Genomic DNA, 12,189 nt, shown 5'->3' on the forward strand with positions numbered 1-12,189 from the left:
CGTTTGCCTTACTGTTTTTATTGACGCTTGATTAAAAATTATTTCGTAATCAAAGTGCAATTTCATTTAATATACGAAAATATGGCAACATTTCATTTTACTTTTCGATGCTGCTGGACGCATTTGATAGTCAACAAAACCAGTGCTTTCCCCAAGTACCACCAGACTTTTGGGTTAATAGGTTTTACTCATCAATTTCTTGATCTGTTCTTTCGAAAAACATCTGAAAGGAATTATTTGAAAGCTTGTGAAAATCTGGTTTCTCATGTCTTGACCAGTAGAGTGCGGTGACCCTGAATTTCAGTGGGGCAGAAACTACTGGCGTATGATGACCACAACCACAATGTATGGTTTCTTAATATGTATATTCCGAGCTATAATAGGCCTAAACAACTTTAAACTTTTACATCCAACAACTTGTCCGGCCAAGTTGTTTGATGGCTTCTCTTCTAATTTTAACCTCCAATGTTTTTTTAACAACCTCAACATTGTTCATCACAGGTGCAACACCACTCACAGATCTGCATCTGATATAGAATCTAGAATCATCTGATATATACGACGAAAGATACTTGCGGAATAATTCGAGTTGAAACAATTCTAGAATATGACCATGTCCATGTGACTACTTTACGACCATATAGGCGGCTTTTATCGCGGATTGCAATTCTTATTGCAGCCTGCAGGGTTATGCGATAACGCCGTTCAAACGCGGTCGCTGAGCTGCCCTGTCCAAACATTGCATGACACGTCCGCAGAAACTATTGATAGTTAATGTGACAATCGCATTATTCAAAATAGACTTGGAGCGGAGGAACAATTTTTTTGGGAACATGCTTTTGCAAGTAGTTCGATGCCCAACCTGCCCATAAGGACGGCACGCGCCTGGTCTTAACTATTATGATTTATCTTGGTACCGGTCACTGGTCGTATTTGCAGATGCAATTACCTGTGTCTACAGTATCCAATCCTCAACTGATAAGTTGTTACCTAGCATTGCACAACGACATCCAGCAGGGGGCGATGTCTACCAGAACATGACTGCTTATCATTCAGTTTAAGTATTCTAGCAGCCCATGTACACAAAATTGTGATGACGTCGGTGCAACTGAGGTATTAACATCAAACAAGAATTACAAGAATTATTGGAAATGGAAGTTGAAAACTTAATACGCATTTATTTTACAATGCGTTTGAACGTTACCTTCCCAGCAGGGCCGGCCGTCCCGGTGCATAAGGGAACTAATTAGCCACAAGAGGGTCCCCAAGAGTTCTTGAAATGTCCCAAAAGAGTTTGACATGAAAAATGTTGTTTGTGATATATTATGTCAATAGTAATCATTCATTGAGCATAAACACTGTCAAAGATGTTAACTGCATTTTGATTCAACCACAGTCAGACTAACGCCAGTCCTCTCCTTGGGTTTGCATTCGGAGTGTAAGTCATCAAGCATTGACTATTGTCATTAGGATTTATGACAATAGTCATTAGGACTATTGTCATAATGACTATTGACCCCCACATTGGCATTATGGGGGGGCAAATCAAATGTTGCCTAGAGCCCCACTGGGAACACATCATACCGTTTTGAACTGTAAGTCGGGGAGATTGAGAATCACACTTGGCCTTCCACAGATGTTTTTGTGGAATTCCTGAAAAGGCCTGCAGATGAGGGTGATCTCCCCGGCTTGGTGACCCAGATCATCTGCCCTGGAGGTAGGTAAAGAAAAATACTTCTGCTGCACACACGCACACACACACACACACACACACACACACACACACACACACACACACACACACACACACACACACATACACACACACACACACACACACCATACACACACACACACACACACACACATACACAGTCTACCTTTCCTGCTGCCTCTCTGGTCGACTTTCACACGTTTCCCAGCGCTTGTGGAGTGCTGCCTGTCAACACCTTCTTACACTAAAGAGTTGCTGACGGCCATTAATTATCACACATGTTGAACTAGGGGCATTCCACAGTGGTATAATCTCTACCCCCCCCCCCCGTGTCATAACGGCAACATGTATGTAACAGGAGAGGTACCACCTGTGTTGGATTCCAGCGGTGTTCGTCAGGTCAAATATTTCTTAACGCACATTAGCATCCAGTCAACGCTGGGCCCACAGCGCCTCTCGGGGAAGAGCGACCGTGCAGGGGGTCTCGAAGGCAAAGACCCCGCCGTGGTCGAGGAGATTAGTCTTCAGACCCCCGACACACTTAAGGTCGACCTACACTGTACTAAGGTTGTAAAACACATTTCAGAATAGGCATAGTATTAGTTATATAATAAATATAAATAGGAACACAAATTGAAGATGTCTTTGGTAATACAATAGCCCTACTCTCGCACAAGAGTCCCAACAGATCATTGACATATCGTTTTCTAAACTCAACCAAGGGTAAAATGGCAACGTATTATTATCCAGTTACTTGAATTGTAACGCTTGTGTCGTCACAAGTCTGACCGTTTCCACCGCCACAGTGTACAGTAAGCGGGAGACCTCGGAGGTGTGCAGCAGAACAAGGACTTGCTGTTCTTTACTCCGGTTTTACGAGCCCACTACTTTTATGGTGATCTGTAACAGATACCGACTCACAATAAAAACACACACCAAACGTTTTTCTATCGTTCTTTTGCTGTTTATTAAAGCCCAGGTGGTAAATCACACACTAGCCCGGCCCTGCTCCGAGAGGGGTATGCCTATTGTCATGCGTGTTTGTGTGTGTGTGTCTGTGTGTGTGTGTGTCACAATACATTTCTCAATGCCGCCTCCACAATGGTGACTCAAGCCGCCTGACTAAGCAGTGATATGCAACCCCTTTTCAGCAATCTTTTCCTCTAGCATCAGATGGAAGCAATGTGGTTCTCGTCAAACGCCGGGCTGGACGGAGCGAGGGGGTGTCCGGTGCGGGTCTCTGTGTATGGGAGATGAATGCACACGTGCTGAGCCCAATTTGCCTTGGAGATGAGGGAGAATGTGGAGGAGCTGCCAGGATTCACCACGCTACATTTATCAAGTGGTAAAGGTGTCTCAGGTATGGGAGGCATGGGATGAAGAATGTGGAATCCTCCTTCATCTTATTCTAGCTCGGCCTCACTGTCTATTGCCCGCTAATAGCCCCCCCCCCCACCCACCCTTACCACCCCCCTCCAGCTCTCAAATAATATAACTTGTATTGTTGATGAGTTTTGTTTAACTATCAATCACAAGCGTGTAGAAACCACCTCTGCGAACACTGGGTGGCTGTAGGGTGGGCAAAAAACAATGCTTTTAGATGGGTCCCATTTAGTGTCTAGTGACACATAACCTGCCTCAACTGGAGCCGTCGGGAGCCCATCAGAAAAGTGCAACGTTACAACCCTTGTTTCACCAGTGGTTGCGCTGCCCATGCAGTCTGATGTTTGGTTACTGTTGATACATGAAATCATACCTCTGTGAAAACCGCCAAAATTTCTTCTGTGGTTTGCAATCCTTTCCAACTTTCCAGATAGTTAGCATTTGTGTTATTGTGAGCCTGCAGAGGAGAAGAGGAGTCTTCTAGTGGGCCTTGTTGGACAGCTCTCATACCACTGGTGTCCCCCACAGGATTACTATGACCCAGCCGGTGGCTGTGGGCTAATAGATACATGCAGGACGCACACTCCAGCGGCTCTCCATGGCGTGTACACACACGCGAACAGGCCCCGCTGAGATCCTCTCCTCAGATATGCGTGCTTGTGTCAGAGCGAGACGCCTGTGTCCAGGTGTAAGAGAAAGTCGTTTACTGCTCAACTTCGCGACCCCTTCCAAATCCTATTGATGACAGACAGCGAGGGGGTCGTCCCCCCTCCCTAATTACCTTGCTCCCCCCCCTTTTCCATCCCAAACTCCAATCAGAGGTGGGGGGAGGGGTGTGTGGTTTTATCTACTATGCTGGCATTCAAACACACCTTAGGTCTTGAAAGCCCCCTTGGCTTGAAATAGGGGGCCATGGTGGGTTGACGCTTTCACTTTTTACCCTCCCCCTCCCTCCCAACTGCCACTACTACCTCAACGACAACCCCAACACCTACGCCCCCACAACCTCCACCAGTCTCATCACCACCACCACCATCACCAGCACCACCACAAGCCCTCATGTCCTCTCCTATCTGATGGGCCCCGCTTCGAGATGTCATGACGACATCGCTGGGACTCACGCTATACCGCCATCTGCACCCCTAACACTCTCATCTCCGCTTGCTCTCTCTCTCTCTGTCTCTCTCTCCCTTTCTCTCTCACTCTCCTCTCTCTCTCTCTCTCTCTCTCTCTCTCTCTCTCTCTCTCTCTCTCTCTCTCTCTCTCTCTCTCTCTCTCTCTCTCTCTCTCTCTCTCTCTCTCTCTCTCTCTCTCTCTCTCTCTCTCTCTCTCACTCTCCTCTGTCTCTCTCTCTCTCTCTCTCTCTCTCTCTCTCTCTCTCTCTCTCTCTCTCTCTCCCTCTCACTCTCCTCTCTGCTCTCTCTCTCTGTCTCTCTCTCCCTTTCTCTCTCACTCTCCTCTCCGCTCTCTTTCTGTCTCTCTGTCTCTCTGTCTCTCCCTTTCTCTCTCACTCTCCTCTCCACTCTCTCTCTCTCTCTGTATGTCTCTCCTTTTCTCTCTCTCTCTCCTCTCTCCTCTCTCCTCTCTCCTCTCTCCTCTCTCCTCTCTCCTCTCTCCTCGCTCTCTGTGTCCCAAACTCTATGACCTCCGCTCGTATAAATAACGACTTATATTTTCGATCTCTTTTTTATTGAAAGCGTTGGAGCCGCTAATCACAAATGTGCCGTCAGTTGTAAAAGAGTTTCTGCTGGGTGACATCATATATTGTACGGTTCTTTTAACTTCACATTTCTATTTTGTTGACAGTAAGATGGATGATTGTCACCTAAATCTTCATACTAAATAATCTTATCGTAATCCATTTTAAATGACCCAAAGAACAACTGTTCCCGGCCCCATTAGTTCCCCACCCCCGCCAAGCACAATGTGTTTTCAGTCACATTGCAGCTTTCGCTTTGGTTATTCCTCCCATGCGTCAACCCAAGCCTCCCACTGCTCCTCTGGTGTTCTGGGGGCCATTGGGGACCCATGAGGTTGTGATGCAGTCGGTAAGGTCAACCTCAATTTGGACTTAACTGGTTATCTGCCACCACTGTAAAAGTAAAATGCTATCTTTGTCTCAGGCAATCAACAATTCTATTGTGGTAATGCCATTTTTTGTTTATTTTATCCTGATTTATAAAACTTTTATGTTTAAAATGAGATAAATACTCCACGTCCTGACAAATACATTCTTTACAAATCCATCAAAACATGACATCAAATTATAATTTGTCATCTGGGCAGGTAATATAGGTCGATGTCTGGCCCTGGTGCTTTTGTCTTGTGAAAGACGGCTCATAGGATACAACAGGAGGTTCTGTATACATCAACTTGGATGCAGCTGTTGACACACAACGTTTGTATCAAACAGTATGAACAGTCAACTACTGGCAAGGAGGTCAAATCATCCCCAGTATGGTCCCTTACTTTGATGGGATATAGATCTTTATAACAACGTGAGCGATGACAGCTGCATGAGGGCCTAGCACTAGGTGTCAACAATAAGCTGCAATCAGGTGAAGGCAGGATCCACCAGCGAGGCTTCTGAGGGAATGTGGTCGGCTCCCTCCAACTGGCTCAGACCAGACACCATGAAGGGGGAGGGGGGAGGGATGAGCGGGGGAGAGGTGTGGGGGAAGGAAGGAGGAGGAGAAGGGAGGGGTTTCAGAATAAAAAGCAGAAGAAGATGGGGTAGGGATGGTAGGGGAGGGGGGGGGGGGTATTGCAACTGTCATCACAAACAAGAACCATCTGTCTCATTTGTGTAACTTGTTTTCTTTTAATATGAGAAGTATGCAGAGGAGATCTGGGAATTTGCGAGAGGCCTGGGAGGGCTGGTGGGGGCCCGGGCCTGGGGCCCTTGAGGGATCCCAAACCAGCCTTCTTCTCACAAGGCTCTGGAGAGCAAGTGGCATTATTGTAGCCCCATGCGGCCCCCATTGTTAACCCCTCACAAACACATGGCATTCTGGGAGAGTGGGCTGTGTAGGGAGAGAGAATTTATAACATGGACAGATTGATGTCGGACCCACCTGTGCCGTAAGGCCCCGTTGAGGCGTCACAGTCGTTCATACCTGCGTCAGGGTTTGCATTCCTGAACATGGGAGGAATTGCAAAGGTATTATTTTATTGTCTAATTTTACGCATGGAGGCAGCGGTTTTGAGAACGATGAAAACCACATCTGCCATCGATGCGGTCGTCAAAATTGGATAGGTGGTTCCTTGACGTCAATTAAATGGAAAAAGTTGAATTTTTCTTGGTTGCGTACATCGAAAGATTATTGATGATGAGCGATACAAACAAGGTTTTATTTGGTTGCGTGGTCGCGTGTTATACTGAGTGGTTGTGTCAACCAAAATGACCATGTTCCAGCTGAGCAATTGCCAACAAAATTCAAAAATGTCCACGCTTTCTTATTATTTTTGCAATGTGTTTTATTGTTTAAAATGCTGATGACATCCACGGTTTCAAAAGGAATCTGCCATTCAACACTCACACACGCCTTATTGAGATGCCATCCAAACACTTTTGGACGTGCAGAGACATCTCTGTTGTGCTATTGTACTGTACTGGCTGTAGACGCTCCAATACTAACTTGGGATTCACTTATTGCTGATGAGTGTGCTGTTGGATTTATTTTTGTACATTAGTCCACTTGAGTTGTAGATTTGTTGATTTGATCAAATATCTACACCTTGTTGAGTCTTGGGTCATCTGCTGTGTACAAACCAGGTGCTGGTCAATCCTACAACCCTCCAAATGACTGACAGAGGCAACCATGGCCCCTAGCAGCCCCACACCACTGGAAATGGGCATCAGCCGTCTGGAGGGGAACTTGGCTCTCTAGGGATCAAAGGGGGCCCGCGTGGGGAGGGGTATAATTGGGGACAGATCTCTGTGCTGCACTAGACATCGGCTGGTTAGAGTTACACTTAAACTGCAGAGAAGCCGTGCGCTGATGTGAGGGGCAGGGGGGCGGGGGGGGGGGCTGCTGAGTGTAGTGTTGTCGGGGCTAACATGAAGAAAGACAAAGGCTAAAACGCAGCATGTGGTGTGCATTTTCCACCCTAATCCCCATTCTGCAGTACGCACTGGTCCTATGCATCTGCAGCTAGCCCCCGCCCCCCCACCCCCTTTATCCTAAACTCTCATCACATCCAAGAAAACCCACATGGCGGGCGCACGTTCATACTGAGGCCGGCGCATTCTGGGGTCTTTACTCCCAAACGGTTCAGCTTATGGCAGCTTCCAATGTGGCTCAAGGTTTGGAGAGGAATCATATGTGTCGATTCCTGCTTCCACATTGAACTTATATGTGCTTTATATACGTATTGAATTTCAATGTAAGTCAAAATTCGAGCAGCAATTTCGCATGCAAATGATGTACAGCCGCCCAGCTCCATGTGTGTTGCTGGTGTTCCGTCAGACGTCATCGTTAGTCGTGGATTCACGTTGGGTTTCTTAGGGGCGAGTATTGATGTAAACCTGATGACATGCGTTGCATAAATTGTGTTAGGTTGGAGAGGGACGCCTTGGGTGTATAATGTATCCCTCAAACGAATTACACTCACCCACACTCATAGTTATGCACACTCCCAATGTTTAACATACTGTGGTCGTCTAATAACATTGCTGAAAGACACAGGAAATGGGCAATTTTATTGTAATATTGGTCCGTGATCGACAAAGTGTGTTTCTGGTTTTGGACTCTCTAGCGAGAGACTGAAACTCTCAGCTTTTCTGTGGCAAAGTTTCTGTTCCTTTATTTATTTATTTATTTTTGTCTCTTAATTTCGTTCTCCTGTCTCCCATTTTCTCTTATTTGTTGGCAACTTACAGCTCACCCAATCACAGACACACACAAAGACACACACACACACACACACACACACACACACACACACACACACACACACACACACACACACACTGACGCACACACACACACACACACGCACACGCACGCACACACAAACAAACAATCACTTACACGTGTATACATGATAAGCTTGATCTTTGGATTGTTTTTCAAAGAAACGTGCGCGGGGTAGTTTTGATACAGCATATAATCTCATATTAACATACATTCATAGGCAGTAACGTCTTCTTCAGTGTATAAAGTCTGTGTAGATCTACAGTCTGTCTGTACAGCAACACCAATATTACCATAGGAAAGCTGGGATTGTACCATGGTGGCTCTCACTGGTCAGGTGCAATTCAGTCACTGGCAGTGGCATGGGAGTGGGTGCGTTTGCTCATGCATGCAGATTTTTGTTTGTGTCAAAGTAGCTCCCCTGTGTGTGTGTGTGTGTGTGTGTGTGTGTGTGTGTGTGTGTGTGTGTGTGTGTGTGTGTGTGTGTGTGTGTGTGTGTGTGTGTGTGTGTGTGTGTGTGTGTGTGTGTGTGTGTGTGTGTGTGTGTGTGTGTGTGCGTGCGTGCGTGTGTTTGCACTCAGAGAAAAGTTTGGTGTCTCTGGCCATGTAGCTAATCCTTTTCCTGTGTGAGAGTGTGCGCGCGTGTGTGTCCGCGTGTGTGTCTGCGTGTGTCTCTGCGTGTGTGTCTGCGTGTGTGTCTGCGTGTGTGTCTGCGTGTGCGCGTGTGTAGGGCGTGATTTCTGGGGGTCTTGATGGAGAGTGGAGAGCAGCTGCAAAAAACAGCCAAACAACGCTACCAGACGGCCACAGAAGAACCTCCACCCAACACACCGTCCCTTCTTGTCCCGGTCCTTGAGTGAAGAGTGTTGCTTCCAGTGTGTCTGTTCCCCTCCTTCCTCTGATTGTTGCGGTGGTCCGAGCAGCCCCTCACTGGCGGGGGTCTGCCCTCCGCTCTCCTTGATTTGTGTCTGTGTCCAGCGGGTTCCTTCCGCAGCAGCAGCAGCAGAAGGTCAGTGGGCGAGCATGCAGCCCCCCCCCCTTCCAACAACATAATAGCCCCCCCCCCCTCCCCCCTCCCAAACCACAGCACACACCCCCCCACCAACCCCCCTCTGTCCATACGACTAGTGTTCATCTGTCCGTGTGTCCACCTTCAGCCCGTGTGCAAGCGCACGGCGTGCTTTAACGACCTGCCGCACTTCACTGACACGTATACTACACACACACACACAAAGACACACACACACACACACACACACACACACACTTGTCCTCACTCTCGACAACGTTATAATAAGTTAAACATTACAAAACAAGTGACGATAATAAACACAAACGGGAGTGAGGGAGGGGGTGGCCGAGCGCCTCGAGGGTGGCAGCACGAGGCCAGCGCAGCGAGCGGCGGCCATTACTGAGAGACAAAGGGAGAGAGAATATGCCCTCTAGTGGATTCTGCACCTTCTCACGGTGTGATTACAACGACTATGATTGACTGCAGACATCTGCCCCTTTGACCAGTGGTTGGGGGTTAATGGGGGTGCAGGGGTGTGTGTGTGTGTGTGTGTGTGTGTGTGTGTGTGTGTGTGTGTGTGGTGGGGTTCTTCATCTGAAGGTTCCCCGTGACCCCTTCCACCTCCGGTCCGGTGGACAATGAGAGGGGTGTCATAGTGTGGTACTATTGTCAGATCGTTCACGTTCTACCGTCGACACACAGAGTGTCCTCTCGGTCCCTCCTCCTGGCCCTCCTATCCGTCCCGCCCCTCTCTGTCCCACATCCCACACTCCGCCCCTCCCCGTCCCACCCGGTTGTCCGTCCGACGCCACCACTGCCCCGTCCGTCCGTGCATCACCGGCACGTGTGCATCTCCACCGTCTTGGGGCACTGTTTGCACTTGACGTAGCAGCACCAGTGGAACTTGCAGCTGCAGCGGTCCACCAGCTGCACCTCCTCCGTCTGGAAGCCGCGGCCGCAGCACATCAGCTCGCAGCCGTCGATGGCCTTGGAGGTGCGGTTGCACTGGCGTCCCACCGTGCCCAGCATGCCCGGCGTGCGCGGGTCGCGGTCGCAGAAGTCCGGGCTGGGCTCCAGGTACACCAGGTCCTCGTCGGTGTGCGGCTTGAACTGGGAGTTGCGCGGCACCAGGGCCTTGGCCGTGCCCACCTTGCGCTGCTCCACCTCGGTGGCGCCGTCAAACTTCTCCTTGATGACGTTGCCCACCTTGCGGAAGGGCGGCATGGCCTTCCAGCAGGTCTTGACCTCGCAGGAGCCCGACACGCCGTGACATTTGCACTCCACTCGCATGTGGGACAGGATGGCCTGGGCAGGGGAGAACAGGAGAAGGTTGAGGCTTGTGTTGTTCACTTTTTATTACTTTTGTTGCTCTATGATGGAGCGGAGAGATAGACAGGAAGGTATAGATAGAGGGGAAGACATGCTGCAAAGGACCACGGGCAGGAATCAAACCCTGGTCTCTGCGTTAAGGACTGGGCCTTAATGGTACGCCCTCTACCCGGTGAGCCGGCCTTTTTCTTTTTAAGCCAATATGGTCTCAAGCTGAACTTTTCAACACGTTGCAACCCTACATCTAATCCCAGCCCGGCTTATCCCTGTCCCTCATGCGTTTCTAACACTGGAATCCACATCGCATTAAAAAAGGGGACTTTTACTTGCTGAGCATGATGTTGAAGTTGTCGTAGTAAATCAGCAGCATATCAAAATGGAGCGCACACCATTGCACTGTCGCACAGTAACGATCAGCGTGATTACCACCGCACAAAGCTCACCTTCCTGCCCGCCTCGTTGTTGTGTAGGTTCATCAGGGCACGGCTGGAGGACTGGCCTTTACCCCGCTCCCTCACATCCACAAAGGACTGAGAGAAGGCCACGCCGTAGGCTATGTTGTCACTGCAGCCCGACCACTGGAAGCCTGCAGCAGAGAGAGAGAGACGGGAGACAGAGAGAGAGAGAGGCTCTGAAATAAGACACTGCCTGCACTCATGCTGCTAAAGTTGTGCTTCATAATGAAACTTTGGTGGTTACGCTGATTAGAATCTCTGTGCATGTGTGCGTGTGTGTGTGTGTGTGTGTGTGTGTGTGTGTGTGTGTGTGCATGCATGTGTGTGTGTGTGTGTGTGTGTGTGTGTGTGTGTGTGTGTGTGTGTGTGTGTGTGTGTGTGTGTGTGTGTCTGTGTGTGTGTGTCTGTGTGTCTAGGCGTCTATGTTATGTGTTTGCATAAAGCTGCTCCACAATGTCAACGAGTGCCCCGTCCATGCGTTTGCACATTTGCAACGCCTGTATATGTATTCACTGACGTGTATTAGACAGTTTAACGGCTTGCGTTTCTGACCATGTGTACAGAGTGTGTTTTTTTTATGTGCTGTAGCCGAGTCCACACACAAACAGAGCCCATGTGTTGGCCATGTGTGGCGTGCGCGTGGGACCGACCCTCGGGGCTGACTCCGTGCACCGTGCGGTCGCAGCCACACTTCTCCAGCTCCCCGCTGCTGCAGGCGCGCGTCACCGCGAACGCCACGCTCGCCGCAGAGATGGCGTAGACAAAGGCCGCCTCACGGGTGCCTGTAGTCGACACACAGACCCACACGCAAGCGCATGTACAAGCACAAACACACGCAAACACAGACGCACACACAAACACACACGTACACACAAGTTTCAGATTTGTCAATAACAACAAAATTGAAAACGTTTCATTGTGAGGACAAAATAAGTGGCCAAGTGCAAAAGTTCCAGTACAACTTCCATTATAGGATTTATAGCTGCCTGCCAGTATACCACATCTTCATCGTATATTTGCTTTCCATGTACTCCATGCATCATAAGGTGCTATGTTGTTATTTGTACCCCAGGGGGACCGCTTATGCTTACATTTGCTGATGCTTCAATCCAAAGCGACGTACAACCATTCATTCACACATCCACACACCGACAGAGGAGTCAAACACGCAGGGCGACAGCCAGCTCGTCAGGAGCAGTCGGGGTGAGGAGCCTTGCTCAGGGACACCTCGAGACTCAGCTAGGAGGAGCCGGGGTTCAAACTAGCAACCTCCAGGTCACCTGCCAACCCGCTGTACGTCCTCCCTGATGTCATGCTTACCCTGCGTCACCACTTTTCCGAAGACGGGCATGGACTCCAGCGTGGAGCAGTTCCACCGTC

At 49.0% G+C, this 12,189-nt stretch overlaps 1 protein-coding gene across 1 annotated transcript in view; it reads right to left on the reverse strand.

Annotated features, from left to right (window-relative positions):
- Positions 1-7,778: 7,778 nt before the first annotated feature.
- The window catches only part of wnt4 (wingless-type MMTV integration site family, member 4), a 16,784-nt gene continuing 12,373 nt past the window's right edge, over positions 7,779-12,189 (reverse strand). The window contains exons 3-6 of the mRNA XM_060063443.1: positions 12,130-12,189; positions 11,460-11,591; positions 10,798-10,940; positions 7,779-10,330 (exon numbers count right to left, since the gene is read on the reverse strand). The exon at positions 12,130-12,189 is cut by the window's right edge and continues 94 nt beyond it. Of these exons, the coding sequence (XP_059919426.1) occupies positions 9,860-10,330; positions 10,798-10,940; positions 11,460-11,591; positions 12,130-12,189 (806 nt within the window). The 3' untranslated portion in view covers positions 7,779-9,859. The remainder of the gene's footprint in view (positions 10,331-10,797; positions 10,941-11,459; positions 11,592-12,129) is intronic.

Source organism: Gadus macrocephalus, chromosome 1, assembly GCF_031168955.1.
Source record: "Gadus macrocephalus chromosome 1, ASM3116895v1".
NCBI lineage: Eukaryota > Metazoa > Chordata > Actinopteri > Gadiformes > Gadidae > Gadus > Gadus macrocephalus.